Source organism: Lagenorhynchus albirostris, chromosome 4 (genome assembly GCF_949774975.1).
Source record: "Lagenorhynchus albirostris chromosome 4, mLagAlb1.1, whole genome shotgun sequence".
NCBI classification, from domain to species: Eukaryota; Metazoa; Chordata; class Mammalia; order Artiodactyla; family Delphinidae; genus Lagenorhynchus; species Lagenorhynchus albirostris.
This window is the reverse complement of record NC_083098.1, coordinates 49179972-49198726: the sequence shown is the minus strand read 5'-3', so window position 1 is coordinate 49198726 and position 18755 is coordinate 49179972. Positions and strand designations below refer to the sequence as shown.

General features: G+C 40.8%; 2 protein-coding genes across 11 annotated transcripts in view; one reads left to right on the top strand and one right to left on the bottom strand.

The window, feature by feature from the left end:
• The window catches only part of ANKRD17 (ankyrin repeat domain 17), a 161460-nt gene extending 157562 nt beyond the window's left edge, over positions 1-3898 (bottom strand). The window contains exon 1 of one of the 2 annotated variants that reach the window (XM_060148023.1): positions 3127-3898. In XM_060148023.1, the coding sequence (XP_060004006.1) occupies positions 3127-3537 (411 nt within the window). In that variant the 5' untranslated portion in view covers positions 3538-3898. The remainder of the gene's footprint in view (positions 1-3126) is intronic. The other variant, XM_060148024.1, reaches the window with a different exon arrangement.
• Positions 3822-18755, top strand: part of ALB (albumin) — a 139365-nt gene continuing 124431 nt past the window's right edge. Inside the window, exons 1-2 of one of the 9 annotated variants that reach the window (XM_060148028.1) lie at positions 3822-4097; positions 8594-8839. The gene's annotated coding sequence lies outside the window, so the exon portion shown is untranslated. Of the gene's footprint in view, positions 4098-4139; positions 4608-7317; positions 7494-8025; positions 8840-18755 lie in introns of those variants that run through there. The other 8 variants (XM_060148030.1, XM_060148033.1, XM_060148027.1 and 5 more) reach the window with 8 other exon arrangements.

Genomic DNA, 18755 nt, shown 5'->3' with positions numbered 1-18755 from the left:
AGGAGAGAGGTTATGTAACTTGCCCAAGATCACAAACGTAGTGTGTGATGGACCAAAGATATGAATCCAAGCTCCATCTAATCAGAAATCCACTAATTGGAAAAGATGTGCATCACAACTTTTATGTTAGGAAATACATTTCTATTTTCCATATTGGTTAGTCACCCATTGAAAGCTGAGAAAATTACTGCAATTTTCAGTTTTTGATCTAAGGTTTTGCATCAGATTGGGGAAGTGGGTAAAGGAATATCTGAAGTTACACAAATTATCTAAAACATGATTATCCTTATTCTGAAATACTGAAGAGAAAATCCAATTCTCAATAACCTACGCTAACGTTTAGTAAAAATTAGATTCTTGTTCTTGAACATTCAAATAAAGCTTTTATTTAAATTGAATCTCCTTTCCTCCCAGTGTTCCCTCTTTCAGCAGATATACAAAATATCCAGCTAGCATTTCATCGAAGTAAACATATATATTCTTGTTAAATTATCCTCCACTTTTGTAGGTTAAATATCCCAAAACTATAACTTTTCTTACTCCTTCTTAACCTTTCAATGATTTTTTTATTGGAAGAATAATCTCAAAGACGTTATCCATATTTTTCATTGTGTAGCCAATAACAGAAAGGAAGTAAGTACAATTAAGTATTAGCCACAAGATTTCCTAGCTCTAGAAAGTTAAACTTCTGCTAACATGTCAGTAAAATGGTAATGAAATGAAAAACACTGCACAACTCATCCATTTAGCTTATAGTGTACAGTGACAATTACGTTTATTTATTTCTCTATTCTGGTCAAGGATGGAGGTAGGTGCAGAGACATACTGTCCTCCTGCCTGCTTATCCCTCATCATGTACCTGTATAGATTTATACAAATGGTTGTGCTTTCTTCCACTTATTTCTCCTGACTCAGCTCCATAACAAATGACAAACCCACTGTTTACACCACTGTACAGAAGACAGAATAAAGCATATTAAAAACAAAGAAAACACTCCCCTAGTTGATCAGTCAACATATATCATTCCTATCTTCCAAGGAAAACAAACCCAACTCACAAAACTAACACACCTACAAACTTAAGCCTATTCTACATGATTTAATGAATTACTAAAAGTTTTGCTTATTTGGCTCAATTCCAATGGACAGAACTATCTAGGTATGTGAAGTTTAGAGAATAATATTTCAGTAAGTACTGCACTCAACTTCATATTAAGTTCCAAACCAGAGCTTGATACTTTATCTGAGAATTTAAAATCTTAATAAAATATTGGTATTTTGCCCATAGCTGCATGATGGTGTTACCTTGCAATTGACCGCCTAGTTTTTGAAAAAGGTCAGGAGGGAGATACAGGGAATAAATTGTCATGAAAAGTATACTCGTCTGAATCATTAGAAAACTCTGATTTCCACTTTTGCTGTTACCACCACAACCAGTTTCCTTAAAAAAAAAAAAAAGTCTCATTTTTAAAATAAAAGGGTTAGATGAGATTACCTCTAAAATGTTTCTCATCTCTGTAAAAATAATACAATTGAATGATTCTAACTACCATATAATAGATTTTACTGGAAATAAGGATCCTGTCACATCCTTCTCTTCACTGTTTCATATGCAGGCTGAGCAACACACTATCCTGAAACACCCAACTAGGTCAATACAAAATCTATCACTACAAACCTACCCTTAGAATTCAGTAGGCTAAATGAAATAGCAGGGAGTGTCCATCTTTTTGGTATACACGCACGAACTATTTATTACATCTCTACCGATATAACTTCATCCAGTCTGAGGTCAAAGAGAATCTGGTCTTCTACTAACAGACAAGTCTCAAATTCTTTAAAAGGTATTTCCCTATTTGAAATTAGGGAACCCAAGTTCCAATAATGCAATTTTCGAAAAACCAGCCTTTTACCAAAATTAGCTGTGCTTGTGGAAAAGAATAAATGGCAAGTGGTACTTCTAGATAATTCAGTTGTTCTCTCTTATAAGTTAATTTATAATCAGCCTTTAAAGCTGCTTTCCTTCTGCTGCCTTAAGTTACAACTTCTTTCTTCAGATCAAGATTTTCAAGCTTCCATTTCAGGGAGTGGACAAAAGAGTTACAAAAGAGCTGCTAACTAGTAAGGCTAACTCTTCTTCGCTTGTTCTCAGTATGGTTGGTATGTTTTACTGAGTTTTGGTTAAATGGTCTTCTTTGAAGAATGAGGTCCTGCAACGCCGCCTGTCTGTGGACCCAGGAAAAATTATAAACAGTTATTATGAAACCAGATCACTAGGACAAACCAAGAGGCCTTCCTATTCCAACTCACCACAACCAAGCCTGGCTCCAAAGCAGACTCTTCACCTGCCTGACGTTATGTGGAAAGCAACAGGGCCTAGCTTAATTCTTCCTCACCAAGGAAGCATTTGAAAATGTAAGAGTATGTACATGTAAGGATCAAACATATTTTTCATCCACCGAGTTACATATAAATGTATATGGACATAAGATCAGTTCATCCAAAATCCTTGAGAGATTGAGGAAGTGAAGGTTACTTCAGCAGCCACAATAGTTATGAAAAAAAAAAACCTGCAGCAGAACAGTATGGAAAAGTACAGCTTCTCACGTGTCTCTCACGTACACAAATACCTAGCACTGAGTCCATTACAACCTTGCCTCCCCCCAAAACTGCTCCCCTCCACCTCACAAGTGGGAGATATGTACCAACCTCCTAGTCGTTCCTCACGAGACTCATCTACCTATTATCTTACCCCTCCAGCTTTGGTCCCGCCCCCGCCCCAGGAGTAACACGGCCCTACTGGCCCAAGGCCGACCCCGCCGGCTGGGCAAAGAGGGAATCTAAGCGATTCCCTCCATCCTAAACCGAGTGAACCATGCCAGGGTAACGTGCTGTTCACCAACTCTGTGCACTCCGTGGTCCTCCCACCCCCACGTGTCAGCTACCCTCCCCCACATGTCCACACCTCACAATTTCGGCAGGGGAAAGAAAGGGGGCAGTGGAAAGCCTGGCCCCTAAGACAGATCAAGCCCACAGGAATCTGTCCCACCGCAAGTCCCCTCCCACCTTTGGCCCCTATCCTTTACGCTCCCTTCCTCCCTCCTTCCCTTGAAACCAGGCCCTTGCCTCAGAAACCTCCTCTTCCTCGTCGTCGTCGTCCTCTTCTTCCTCGCTGTTGTTGCTGCTGGTGCCGCCGCCGCCGCCGCCTCCGCCGCCGCCTCCACCGCCGCCGCTGTTGTCGCTGTCGCTGCTGCTTTCGCTGCTGCTGGGGGGTCGGCAAGTCCGGTTACGCTTGGCCTTGTGGTGTTGCTGCGGCAGCGGTTTCTTCTTCAGGAGCAGGTCGCAGACTCGCACCATCCCACGAGGAGACGAGGCCGAGCAAGCCCCGATGCCGCCGCCGCCGCCAACGCCGCTGCCGACCTCCGCCGCCGGTGCAGCCGCGGGGGGGCCCGCCACAGCCGCCACCGCCGGGGGGCTCCCTTCTCCCTCAGCTGCCGCCGCCGCCGCCGCCGCCACCGGAACCGTAGCCTTCTCCATCTCCGGGGAAAGAGGGAGGGCGCGGACGGGGGAGGGGCGTGGGGGCTACGCTCTACCGCGATTTCGGCCGCACCGGGACCAACACAGCGCTCGGTGCCGCCTCCGCCGCCACCGCCTCGGTCACCTCTACTGCTGCCGCCGCCGCCGCCGCTCCGCCAGCTCTCACCTCGTCTCGCGATACTAAGGGCGGGGAGCCTGACGATGGGAGGGAGGGAGAGGGAGGGAGCGTGAGGGAGCTAGGAGGGGGTGGTTAGAGGCGAAGAGGGAGACCGGGGTGTCGGGAGATCAAGCGGAGGGGAGACTACCCAGAGTCGGAGGAAGTGTGCCTAGGGCGACTTCCGATGGGGGGACGCCGGGGACAGAGGAGGGCCGCGGTTACTGCCGTAGCGCCCGCTACACCCGGATTGCTTCTCTTTCCTCGCTATTTCCCCCGCACACAGCCCTTCAGACCTCCCTTCTTCCTTCCTCGCTGATGACTAGAACGCAGCCGCAGGCGGAAGTACGGATGACGCCATCAGTCGTCGCCTGAGCGGTGGCGCGCGGGTGGCCGAAACACGAAAGTGAGATTTCGAGGGTCGGGTCCTGGGCCCCCGCGGGCGGGCAGTGCTGCGGTGCTGGGGGCGGGCGGGCAGGCTGGAGAGGAGCAGCCTGGGCCGGGTGGGGAACCCATACCGAAGCACGGACCAGACGCTTTGTTAGCTGGAGGCCCGGACTGCCTGATCCGGGAGGTGGAGCCTGGTTCTGGACTCTTGTACGTAGTTTCGTTTCTGGCCATTTTTTTCTACCGCCAAATGGTGAGTTAGGGCTGTGGATCTTGAGAGATGGCGTCGTGTAAAGGAAAGAGCCCACTTTGACTAAGTCTTGGGTCAGACTTCCTGAACCTGAGTTTACACCTGTGTAACATAAAGGAGTTCGACTAAGTGAAGTCTGAGATCACTACAATTCTGAAGTTTCCAAGGGGAGAAGACAGGAGAAGGAAGCAGAATCTGTGCCAGACTCTGCTGACGATTCAGTGAATGACCCCGATTTTGTCCTTCCACCCCTCACCTACTCAGCTTTTTATCTGTGAAGTAAGCATCATAAGTAGTCATCCTTGTCTGTGAATCTCTTGAAAGGAATATTGTGATGGGGGTTGTGAGTTCAGTTGTAGGTGTCTGAAGAACTTTCAGGACTTTTGGAATAATAACGTAGCTTATTGAACTTAGATATATCCCTTTCAGGTTCAATAACACAGTAGCATAAGGAAAATGAAGGAAACATCAAAGAAAGATGTACTGGCACAAGATAAAAAGTATGTCTCAGCTGACATAGTTGCCGTTTTAAGACTGCTAAGTTTAGCTGAGTATGCCTGAATTTTTTTAGCCTTTTTTTTTCTTTTTAGCATTGGCATACCATATGAAATGTGGGCAGTTGCCAGTACTCTACAGAGTACTATGGCAGAATTGGCAATGATTGAATCAATTCATTCAAGCAAAAATTCATCATTTGCCTACTGTGTGCATAGTTTATAAAATCAAGCAAAAATTCATCATGTGCCTACTGTGTGCATAGTTTGTAAAATTTAAGTCTCTGCTTCCTGGGGCTTTACAGTGTAATAAGTGTTATAGTAAATATACACACGAAGTGCTAATCATCTGCCTGTTCCTCTCCTACAGTGGTTGCTAAGTTCTGTGCAGAACAGTACACTACATTACGTATCTTAACACTACAGATTTAGGTCTTAACCTCCTACTTATATATTCTTCAGCACCTTTTTCTCCCTTCCCACCAGAATACTTTTGCAGTCTTTAAATCCCAACCACATTTCATTATGTGACTTTACTTCAAACTTCACAAGAAGATCGATGCTATTAGTCACAAACTCCTTCAATTTTCCAAATGCTAGAAACTTAGGTACTTCTGGATCTTTCCTTCCTTCCAATATCAGAGGAATGAGACACTCCCAGCTCTTATATAAGATGAATTATCCGTCTGTACTGTAGTTCCAATCCCTGAGTTCTCTTCTATTATCTTTTCTGTCTTCAATCCTCTACATTTGTGGTTCCACTGTGTTTCCTTTGCTTCATAACCAAGCTTTAAAGAGTATTCTACGTTCAATGTCTGTTTTTGTTATCTGAATTTCACTTATTAACCCTCTGCAGTCTGACTTATGTACTTATCACACTATCACAAATACTCTGTTTGAAGTAATTCCATTATTTACAACAAAATGAATTCTTACTCTTTTATATAATAGGGAAATGATTATTTTGTTGGAACTATTAGAATAAGGTCACACCTATTAGAATGGACAAAGCCCCTGGAGTGACTTTCTGTTCTTTTTATGTAGCATTTTTTTTCCTTTTAGAATCTTGTAACAGAGACTTGATTAGTCATTCATGAAACTTATTTCTTCTTCCTGGGCAAACAGCTAGACTAAATATCCCAACTTCCCTTTAGTTATTTGTGGTCATTTGAATGACTTTTAGCCAGTGAAATATAAAAGGAAGTGACATGCTCATTTTCAGGCTTAATGAAGTCCTTCCATCTTCACTCTTTGTCCATCAACTTGAAGCTAGTGAGTATGGTGATCTTAAAAACTGTATTTTGAAGATGCCAGAGCCAGAAGAGAGAAGGAGCATGAATGGCTAAATTACTACTTGGAAGACAGACACCTCCAAATTAGAAACACTGCTTTTTGGACTTCTTGAAAGAGAGAAAATTGAGATTTGAGAATTCATATGTTACAGGAGCTAGAATGACCATGACTAACCTAGAAATTGGTGCTGGAAGTGGGGTACTGCTTAGACAGTACCCCATATTTTTATGCTATAAAATATGCTGTATTGGCTTACTGATGATGCAGCAGATGTTGGAGAAACTGGTATCAGAGGCTGGAAGGAGACCCATGTTTCGCAGTGGCAAAATGGGGGGTAAAACTATTACCTACCTATTGAGACTGTAGCTCAGTACAATCTCAATAATAAGAGGAAATAGTTCAAAAGAGTATAAGTAATACTGTATTTTGCATTTTAGCATTTTACTTTTAGCAAGACTTTGCTAAAGAGATAAGCTCAGGAAACAGTTGCAGAAATGAAAGTGCATAGGAATATTTGGAATTCTTGACCTGGAACAGTAAAAAAATGAAACTAGAAGAGGCCTTGAGTACAGTCCTCCCAAGATTTAGTGCTGGAACAAAAATCAGATCAAGGCTTTGGCCTTTCCATCCAAGGCTGTTATTTTCGGTGGCCTCAAGGAGGCTGGGATGAAGTTCTTGAGAAACTGACACGGGGGCAAGGAAGCAAAGGAATAAATTGGGTTAGAGAATTATGTAAGAACTTTGGGTGTAGTTACTGGAGGCAAATAGATCATAGGACTAAATTTTTGAAGGAATTTTATTACTGATCAAATTATGAACTTGATTCAAATATTGTTCAAGTGTTAAAACCTTGAGGCAGCTGTTCCATCCCAAACTTGCATAAGTAGAAAATAGAGCATAAATGCTTTACAACTCCCCAATACTCACATAGGACGTGGCTATGGGTAATAATGGGCAGAAAACATTTCAGAGGCCAGTATTGGGCCATACAGAAGACAGAGGACAAATTCCTCTCCAAAACTAAATTGCGATCTCATCAACATTTCCTCCACTCACAGCAGATGAACCACAAAATGCCTGCTCAGTATTTCATCATTGTTATGTATCTATATTGCCTAGTGTCTCACAGTTTTCTCTTTTCCTAATGAGAGCATATTGTAGTTACCTGTTTCTGATCTACCACTGTACAATATGTTTCCTGGAATTTGGGGTGATATTAGAGATAACTTGTGTTTTTTAATTCATAGGTTGTATCTGGACCTAATGAAGAGGACTGCACATTACCTAAAAACTAGACTTTAAGCCTGACCTAGTAACTGGATAGAACTTCTAGGTTGTCTTTATTGGAGTAGGATATGTTCTTTGTTTGGGAAGAGAGGTAAAATGGATATTTAGTGATCAGAATAGTGGACTCTTGCAGACACTAGATTCTTCTGGGCACAGAGTTAGATTACATTTCCCAGCCTCCTTTGCAATTAGGCTTCCCAGTTAGATGTGCCAATTAGATTCTAACTAGTGGAATGTGAGTATAAGTGATGAGCTCCTATTGCATCTCTGGTCCATAAAAGATATCACATGAAAAGTTCTCCAGCATCTCCCATTCCCCAGCAACTTAAGGCATTTGTATTGGAAGCCATGTGTAGAAGATGGCGAAGCCACAAGGTGGAAGGACTCTGGTTTCCTGAATCTTCACTTGGAGGATAGCTGCCTGCCTATTAACTTGTGTTAGAGTTCTTATGCATTCTTTTTTTTTAATTAATTAATTAATTAATTTTTTTATGGCTGTGTTTGGTCTTCGTTTCTGTGCAAGGGCTTTCTCTAGTTGCGGCAAGTGGGGGCCACTCTTCATCGCAGTGCGTGGGCCTCTCACTATCGTGGCCTCTCTTGTTGCGGAGCACAGGCTCCAGACACGCAAGCTCAGTAATTGTGGCTCATGGGCCTAGTTGCTCCGTGGCATGTGGGATCTTCCCAGACCAGGGCTCAAACCCGTGTCCCCTGCATTGGCAGGCAGATTCTCAACCACTGTGCCACCAGGGAAGCCCCTCCTATGCATTCTTTTGTGTGACCCACTGATATTTGAGAGTTTGTCCTAACTAATATAGATCTACCCTTGTTTCTCCAGGTGCAACCATCCATTTCCTGGTCTTAACTCCCATACCACAGGAGTGGGCCCATGAATCAAGCCAACCAAACTACCATAATTCCTCAGTCATAGGGAATGGTTTAGGAATGGGCAGGTTAACAAAAGGAGCCAATCAGAGACAACCTCACCATTTTGCCTAGCATTATTGAGAAAGAGGCACCTCACTCTGGCTGAAGTTAAGCAAAAGCTTAAATTATCTGTGGCCTTTGGTCACCATGTGGCACGAACATGTCTGAGAAAGAAATCATTACAAGACAGTAGAGGCAGTCTTGATGGTATTGCAAGAGGAAAAAAGTGCTCATGAATTGAGACTTATTTCTTGGCTCTCTCCTCAGAGTTGAAACCCTAAGGGGTAAGGGATAGACACTGCCAGGAAGACTTCGGAATTCAAAAACAGGGAGCTTGTGGCTTGGGCCCTGTTTCCCACCTGGAACTTTGCCCAACACAGGCAACTACAATCAAGTAGAAATGGCAACATAATATGTTTAAGCAGATGGCCAGGCAGCATTGATAACCACTCCCACTCCTGCATGTTCCTTGACTACACTGAACTGAAAAGGAGATACAGAATTCCTTAAGAGGTATGTAAATTTGATTCACAGTAAGAGCGCAATTGCTTTACACAGGCTTGCTGCAGTACAGGGTGATTGAAACTCATGGCACAGGCTGTGGTATGAATCCATGGGTTGGATAGAGGATCCTATTGAAAAGACACTAACACCCATAAATTCTAAAGTAAGGGCAGAGGAAAAACAATCACATTTTGAGAGAATAGATTGCAAATTGTATCAACAATAGACCTTACGGCAACAAATTTAGACAGCAAGCAGGCCAGATGCCCCTCCAGCAATGCCATGGTAGTGAAGGACTTACCTCCAGCAACCAGATAAAATCTTAGAGAGAGAGAAAAGCCTAATAATATGTTAAACTTTGAATTCCCTGAACTTGCATCCAAAATTGATGTGACATTCAAACGGACTGTTAAACTGGAAAAGAGTAAGAAATCTCAAAATGGCAAGGTTTGGGTTTTTATTCCTGACTAGTATATAAAATAATACCAGTGTCAACAAATGACACACCCTGAAATGTAAAACTGGTAAGTCTAGGTGGCATGCACAGTGATAATGAGTCCTTGGCTTAGGAGGTTCGTTAATATTTACTATGTTGTAGCAAGCAAGCAAATTGTTAAATTTTAGATCTTAGACAATATCTATATCAAGGTTAACGTTTTAGGGGAATTGGTAGAAAAATGTCAGGATTTTGCAGTGTGTCCATTAGCAAGGTCCTACAAGAAAGGGATACATTTCAGTTCAAGCTGCCTATATGAATGCAGAAGAAAGAATACAGTTAACCCTTAAACTGTGCGAATTTTTAAAAATAAATACAGTGGCCCTCAGTACTGGGGGACTCCACATACATGGTTAAATCTGCAAATGCAGAATCCACAGATCTGGAGGGTTGACCACTGGACCCAAGCATCCGCAGATTTTGCTATCTGTGGCAGGTCCTGGAACCAGTCACCTTTGAGTACTGAGGAACAACTGTATATTTCTAAGACACCCCCTTTCTGCATGTACTCAGTAATCCATGTGACTGAGAATCAACTAAACCTGCAATGTACAGGTTTGGAAAACCCATATTCTCTGTCCTGAGCTAAAGTTAGTGCAAACAGCTAAGGAGTTGAAAACTCAGTAAAAGATATACTTGGAACCCTGAAAAAAGCCTGATTCTTGATCACCTCATGCATCTCTTGCTGTGTATATCCTATCCGACAAACTTTGACAAATTAGTCCCATTGTGAGGAACCATTCCCTGAGATGCAACTTGGAGGCACGTGGACAGAGATAAATCCTATCTGCATTATCCCTAAACTCATTGCTCAGCTTATGATTTTGGATGCAAAGGCCAAATTAGAAATACATAGTTAATTTAGTCGACTGGAGGATAGACATTGCATTCCAAACTTGTAACACATTGCTAAGGGACAGAAAACAGATTAACACACCATCTCTGTTTTTGGTTTCTAAACCAGAGTTACCAAAAAGCAAGGTGACCAGCAACCAACTAAGATTGTAAGAGACTTGTATAGACAAAAAATACCAAGTCTTGCAAACAAAGGCCTATGATTGCTTAATTCCAGTACCCTCTTATGTATGGGCAAGGGATCAGGGAGCACCTTCCAGAGCACAAACTCAAGACATATTAACTGGACTTCCCTGGTGGCGCAGTAGTTAAGAATCCGCCTGCCAATGCATGGGGCACGGGTTTGAGCCCTGGTCCGGGAAGATCCCACATGCCGTGGAGCAACTAAGCCCATGCGCCACAACTACTGAGCCTGCTCTCTAGAGCCCACAAGCCACAACTACTGAGCCCACATGCCGCAACTACTGAAGCCTGTGCACCTAGAGCCCCTGCTCTGCAATAAGAGAAGCCACCACAATGAGAAGCCTGTGCACCACAATAAAAAGTAGCCCCCACTCACCTCAGCTAGAGAAAGCCTGCACGCAGCAACAAAGACCCAACACAGCCAAAGAAAAAAGGACGTATTAACTAACCAAGAACCTCATCTACTAGCTAATTAGAGTGCCCTTACTTTCCTTAAGTGTATACCAATATCTAATAAAGTTATCTTTATCATGCTGTACTATGATGTGCTACATTCAAACCTGGTTTAAGAAATGCATATCACCTAGAACTCTTGGTTTCCAAGAGCAAGATGGAAAAATTGGATGAGAGTTTGGCATGTCTCCTGTTGGAGAAGAGAGTATTTCAGTTGTCCATGGTATAATTATATTGTCTTAGACTAGGGCATTTTTAAAATTCTGTGTACTGAAGAAAGCACAAGTATAGGTGCCGGGTAGCCAAGGGTAGAACGTAGTGAACAACACTTTTGTATGTCCATCTTTTCAGGAGATTCCTATCCTTTATGTAATAAAGCTGTCAGTTATATGACTTCCCCTGTCATAAAGATAGGTACATGAGCCAAGCCAATCTCCAGAGTAATATATGACAATTTTACTGAGGCTAGAGCTGCCACTTACCATCTTTGGCACAACAGGGAGCAAACCTACCTTACCACATACAGGTGTTCCTTGGAGGTATTGCAGGTTCGGTTCCAGACTACCACAAGAAAGCAAATATCAATAAAGTGAGTCACGAATTTGTTGATTTCCCAGTGTTTACAAAAGTTATTTTTACACCATACTCTAGTCTATTAAGTATGCAATAGCATTATGTGTTAAACATATTAAAGCATTATGTCTTAAGCATGTTTAAGCATTATACCTTAAATAAAAATACTGCTAAAAAATGCTACCATCATCTGAGTCTTCAGCAAGTCATAGTAGTAACATCAAAGTAGTTTCACAGATAACCAAATCATATATAGTAATAATGAAAAAATTTGAAATGTGAGAATTACAAAATGTGACACAGAGATACAAAGGGAACAAATGCTATTGGAAAAGTGGTGCCAATAGGTATGCTCAGTGCAGAGTTGCCACAAACCTTTTATTTAAAAAATGCAGTATCTGCAAAATTCAGTAAAGTGAAATGTAACAAAGCAATGAATGCCTGTAGAAAAAACAGACCAAGGCATTATAAGCAATAGAGACTAGAGTCCAGATAGCATTTGAAATCCAGGATCATAGACTAACCCATTGTCCATTAATTAAGTGGCCACTAAGTTCTGTCTTTTTTCCCTCCCACACCTGCTGCTCTCATTTAAGCTATTTCAAGGTACGTTTTATACATGTGCAACTAAAATATCCCTGACTAATATAGTCCCCTGGGTGGCATAGTCCCATTCTTAGAGAATCTTACAAAACAAGGATTGGGGCAGTAGTTAACATTGTCCCACCAAATCTCCATGGAGACATTTCCTCAATTGCCTTCCTTGGAAAAATTGTTTGACTTTATTAAGATAGTGATTTATGATTACTTCCTAATTGCCAAAGACATTAGCCTCTCCCAGTCCCTACCTTACCTGGTGTGGAATTTGGCATCAATTGTTGCAGTTTCCAAGTGGGTCCCAGTAAACTAATCCCCCTCTTCTTGCCTAGGTTCTGAACAATTTGGGAAATAAAGCAAAGGATAGAAATGGGGGCCAAAATATCACTTTATTACAGATAAAGTTAAGTTGGTTGATGTTGCGTAGTGGGAAAACCAAATCGGCCTGCCAACTGATCCCCAGAATTAGGCAGATTTATACCTCCAATTCCTAGCAACAACACTTGACAGGGACAGCATGGAGGATCAAATGGGAATTTGGTCTCTGGACAACCTTGTTCTTTGAGGTTGGAAGACAAAGCTAAATCAGACATTCTTCACAAATTTACTAATTTTATAAGTCACTCAATCTCCCCAAGTGTAGAGGAAGACCCAGAACTAATTGAGGTCCTTTCACAGGGAGCAAACTTCAGAAGCAAGCACGTTGCTTTCTCCACTAGCATCATTGACCAATTCCTACTTGAACCTTCCTTCCTTCCTTCCTTCCTTCCTTTAGTTTCCATGATAACCTAGTTGCTTTACCTTTTTAATCAATCCTGCTTATTCTTTATAGGCCTTTCTTCCTCTGTCTGGTTCTTAAATATTAAGAGTTCCCCATGATTCTGGCCATTGCCCTATTTCTATTTTATATACTGTCCCTAAGGAATCTCATTTACGTTCACAATTTCATTTACCATATATAAGACTAATGAATTCATATCCCTTATCTCCACCCCAACCCATATAGATCCAGGGTTACCAATGGAATTACAGTGTTTAAACTAATGTTTCCTTAGCCTTTATCTCCAACCTAAATGGATCCAAGGTTACCAAATCCTATTCATTCGTTCTATGTTCTATGTTCTCACTACCTAATTACTTTCTTTGCCTCACAACCACTGCCTTAATTTGGCTTCTACCATCTTTCATCCATTCTATTGCAAAAGTCTATTAATCTCTCTGCCTCTGATCCTACTCTACTCCATTTTATCCTCTACATTGCCACCCAAGTTAATTCTCTACCTTGTGAAAACAATTTAATTCTGGATACAAAAACAATACATATTCATTGTAGAGCGTTAACAAAATATAGAAAAGCACACACACAGGAACATTTAATTCCATCAGCTAGAGATAGCCACTGATGACATTTTAGTCCAACTCTTTTCAGTGTTTTTTAGGTGTATTTTTTTTTTTTTTAGATGTTGGGGGTAGGAGTTTATTAATTTATTTATTTTTGCTGTGTTGGGTCTTCGTTTCTACACGAGGGCTTTCTCTAGTTGTGGCAAACGGGGGCCTCTCACTATCGCGGCCTCTCCTGTTGAGGAGCACAGGCTCCAGACACGCAGGCTCAGTAGTTGTGGCTCACGGGCTCAGTTGCTCCGTGGCATGTGGGATCCTCCCAGACCAGGGCTTGAACCTGTGTCCCCTGCATTAGCAGGCAGATTCTCAACCACTGCGCCACCAGGGAAGCCCTAGGTGTATTTTTAAATAAAACGAGAATGCTGTTGATGCTTGTTTAGCATGCTTTTGTTTTTGTTTTACTTAGTATATGTGAGCATATTCTCAGGGCATTAAATGCCATTTGTATTGAATATATAATGGATATATCAACTTAAGCATTGCAAACTGGCAGCCTATAACCAATAGTGAATATATAATGGATATATCAATTTATTTAAGGCAAGCATTGCAAACTGACAGCCTATAATCAAAACTGGTATATGGACATACTTTATTTTGTCCTCACAGCATTACAAAGTTATTTGAATTTTGAATGCCTTTACACAAGATAATGCTGTCTTCCAATTCCTCATAGTTTCCACAAATTTTTTTCTCTTATGCACAGTATTATTCCGTCATTTTTGTCCCTAACCTGTTTTTATTTTGTTGTTGCTATTGTTTCTGTGTGTGTTTTTTTTGAATTTGAGTTGAAAATGGACAATTTATGCAAAATTAGAATGGATTTTCATTCATTCACCAAGTATTTGTTGCCTACCCACTATGCACCATGCACTATGTTAGGCAAGAAAATGGTGAGCAACACAAACATGGGCCCTTATACCTTGAAAAATATAGTCTAAGGTGGTGTGAGAGATATACAAATAAAATAACTGCTACAAGGGAAACCTGACCTAGGGACTTGTGTTTTGTTTGGGAGGGCAGAGCTTTCCTGAGGAAGTAAAATTCCTTTTACCTGGTACATCATGTCCACCTTTCAATGAAAAATTACAAGGCATACTAAAAGGCAAAAAACATAGTTTGAAGAGACTAAACAGTTATCAGAACTAGAGTCCTTGCAGGAATGTTGAAATTATCAGACCAGGAATTTAAAAAATCTATGAAGAAATTGATACAGCCACTATGGAAAACAGTATGGAGGTTCCTTCAAAAACTAAAAATAGAACTACCATATCACCCAGCAATCCCACTACTGGGCATATACCCTGAGAAAACCATAATTCAAAAAGACACATGCACCCCAATGTTCATTGCAGCACTATTTACAATAGCCAGGACACAGAAGCAGCCTAGATGTCCATCAGCAGATGAATGGATAAAGAAGATGTGGCACATATATACAATGGAATATTACTCAGCCATAAAAAGGAACAAAATTGGGTCATTTGTAGAGATGTGGATGGACCTACAGAGTGTCATACAGAGTGAAGTAAGTCAGAGAAAAACAAATATTGTATATTAACACATATATGTGGAATCTAGAAAAATGGTATAGATGATCTTATTTGCAAAGCAGAAATACAGACACAGACGTAGAGCACAAATGTATGGATACCAAGGTGGAAACGGTGGGGTGGGAGGAATTGGGAGATTGGGATTGACACATATACACTATCGATACTACATATAAAATACACAACTAATAAGAACATACTGTATAGCACAGGGAACTTAATGTACTGTGGTGACCTAAATGGAAAGAAAATCCAAAAAAGAGGGGATATATGTATTTGTGTAGCTGATTCATTTTGCTGTACAGTAGAAACTAACACAACTTTGTAAAGCAACTATATTCCAATAAAAATTAAAAATAAATAAAAATAAAAATCTATGATGAATGTGCTAAAGGCTTTCTTGGGCAAAGCAGACAACACATGAGAACAGATGGATAATGTAAGCAGAGAGATGAAAATTCTAAGAAAGAATCAAAAAGAAATAGAAGAGATCAGAAACTCTAACAGAAATAAAGAATGTCTTTGTTGGACTCAGTAGGAGACTGGACACAGCTGAGGAGAGAATCTCTGAACCTGAGGATATAACAATAGAAACTTGCAAAACTGAAAAGCAAAGAGAAAAAAACTGAAAAAAAAAAAAAAATCCCAGACTATCCAAGAACTGTGGGAGAACTACAAAAGTGTAATATGAATGTAATGGGAATACCAGAAGGAAAAGAAAGCAGGCAACAGAAACAATATTTGAAGCAATAATGACTGAGGACTTCCCCCAAATTAATGTCAGACACCAAACTACAGATCCGAAACATTCAGAGAACACTAAGCAGATAAATGCCAAAACAAAACGTACACACACACATACACACACACACACACAAAACCAAAAACAAAACAAAAAAATTACACTTAGGCATATCATATTCAAACTTAAGAAAATCAGAGGTTAAAGAAAAAATCTTGACAGAAGCCAGAGGGAAAAAATAGCTTACCCATAGAGGAGCAAAGATAAGAATTGCATTTAACTTCTCGGAAACCATGCAAGCAAAAGGAGAATGAAGTTAAATATTTAAAGCATTGAGAGGAAAAAAACACCAACCTAGAATTCTGTACCCCACAAAATTATCATTCAAGTGAAGGAGAAACACTTTCTTAGACAAACAAAAATTGAGGGAATTTGTGGCCAGTAGACCTGCCTTGTAAGAATTGTTTTAAAAAGTTCTTCAGAGAGAAGGAAAATAATATAAGTTAATAATATAGGTGACTTCAACTTGACAGGCAGGCACTTTTCTGGTTTTGGGAGGACCCGTAGCTCCTCTGGTGGCCTTATTCTGAGGTGTGGCTTTAGGTTGTAATTCTGGAAGCTCACCTAAAATCCATTTCATCTGTCCATCAAAATAATTCTATAAGCTATTTAATGTCCTATAATATATCCCTTTCTGCTTAAAGCACAGTATATTCTACTCTCTTCAACTTAACTCTGACCAATAGAGTAGTACCAGAGTGGCTATAGACAACATCCTCAAGAAAATGTGAACTTGTGATTGGTTATCTGACCTGAGTGGGTTTTAAACAAGCAAGAATCCTTTTGGCGTCAGTAGGTGGGACTCAGGAAATCTGTTGCTTAGATGCTCACTTGTGATTGCCTGGAATGTAGTGCCTACTGATGTCAAGACTTTGGCAAACCATGTGAATATAATGAGAATGAGGAATACAGGTTTGTGGAGTGGATTGTCTGCTTTTAACTATACCAAACAAAGCTTAAATGAAGACCGTGACAAATCCAGGATTTTAAATTCCAGGCTCCAGGCATGATTAGAGTTTTAGGGAGCTTCTATAATTGCCCTAAAAGAAACTGGCATCTTTAGGTCCAGAGCAATCATATCTGAAAATAAGATGTAGAGTCTCATCTTCCAAATTGCAGGATTAAAATGAAGGTTGGATTTACAGTATTTCTGGGGCTTATATATAAAAATCAGGGACTATTTGGGATACAGTGAGACCCTAAGAACATTTGGGTGAACTGAGATAACCCTGAGGTTCATAAAACATCAAACCTCACCATGTATTCTTTACCAGCAGGCCCTCTTCCCTTTATGTTAAGACTGTCCTCTCCGTGCCTGAAATCTCTGTAGCAACCCCACTTGAGGGAGCTACCACATGCCATATCTCTACCACTTCTTGGATCCAGACCAGATCTATAACTAGAGTCATAATCCATTAAGAGGTCTATGTGTAACAGTGGCAAGCTTTTGATATGCTCCAGAAAACTGGAAATACATATAAAGATGAAAAAAGAATACAAGTTTAGATAGAGTCAAACTTATTGATATAGGATTCTCAATTCCATGTGGTTATAACTATTTTAGATGTAGTCACTTTGGAGTGATTATAATCATTTGTTTGCTTGAGTGACTGAAATGTATTTTTGCTGGTGGACAATGTTAAGTGGATTTGAGATATCAGAAGTTCCTTAGCAAAACGTAGAGTAAGGGATAGAAAGATTTAAGGAGAAAGGAAAACTTGAGTGATTTATCATGTTCACTCTTTCTCCTACGTTCCATTGTCTCCCAGAAGAGCCCAGAGGATACTCCCTTCATCAAGATATTGAGAAGGTAGTGACAGAAGTGTCAGTAGTCTTGAAAAGCTCAACACTCTAGTTTCCATCATCTAAAGTCTGGGGATAAAGTGGGGGGTTACAAATACTATTGAAAAAGGCTCTCTGATTTTAATAGAAATGGTGTAATCCCATAGTAGTACAGACCAATTTATTGCATTTAAGCAACAGAGGCAAGGTAGGTGTGATTGCCGTAACTGTAAGACTACAGTGGAATTCAGAATGAAAGGCCTTTGGTAATGGCAAATTGACCATGAAGCTCCTTAGGACTTAAATAGATAGGCAGCTTACAAGAATAGTCAGGGTTACCACATCGCACGTAGCTCTTAGCAACATTTACATTGTAGTCTATATAGATGGTATCTCCTGGAGTACAAGACCTACTACAGTGAGAATTGTGCACCCTTGAATTGTGCAAAATGGTGGCCTGGATATAACTTAAAACATACTGAAAATTGAAGCTTCTTACCTAATCTCCAAACCTGAGTCATTTTACAGTCCCTAAGAACCCCAAGAAATGGTCACATGAAGAAGATAAACGCATCACAGGTACATGCTGCAAATGTTTCTCCTTACTTTCTTTAAGGGACCCATGGATATTTACTGATGCTTGGCCCCATTTCTTTAACCCTATCTCTAGCCACATCCTTGCTATGTCCTTACCATAGCCAGAGTGTATTTTCCTGCTTCCTCACTTTGGGCCCAGCAATATGATTTGTTTTAGCCAGGTCATATAGATGGAAGTAACGTTGTGTCATTTGTACATGTCTGCTTGACTTCTTGCCTCTCTATTGCTGTCATGAGAACACATCCTAGCTAGTTCACATATTCAAGGAAAAAGAGATAGTGGAACAGACCCACACCAGCAAACTTGCACCTCAGCTAAACTTAAGATATGTGAATAAGCCCAGCTGAGATGAACAGAACTACCAGTAAAAATGAAGAGCAACACCCAGGGGGCCTCTTTGGGTTTTTAAGGATAACATAATGGCATTTGTGTATACTTCTTCAACCTATCTAATCCAGTCTAGGGAAGCTGACCCACCAATGTGAACAAGAACAAATAATTGTTGTTAACCACTGACTTTGGGAAAATTTTGTTATGTAGCAATAGCTGATCAATACTTGGAAGCTATTCATTGAGAAAAGGGAATACCCAGGAATTACTGGACACTGACTCTTAGCATACTTGAATCCCCA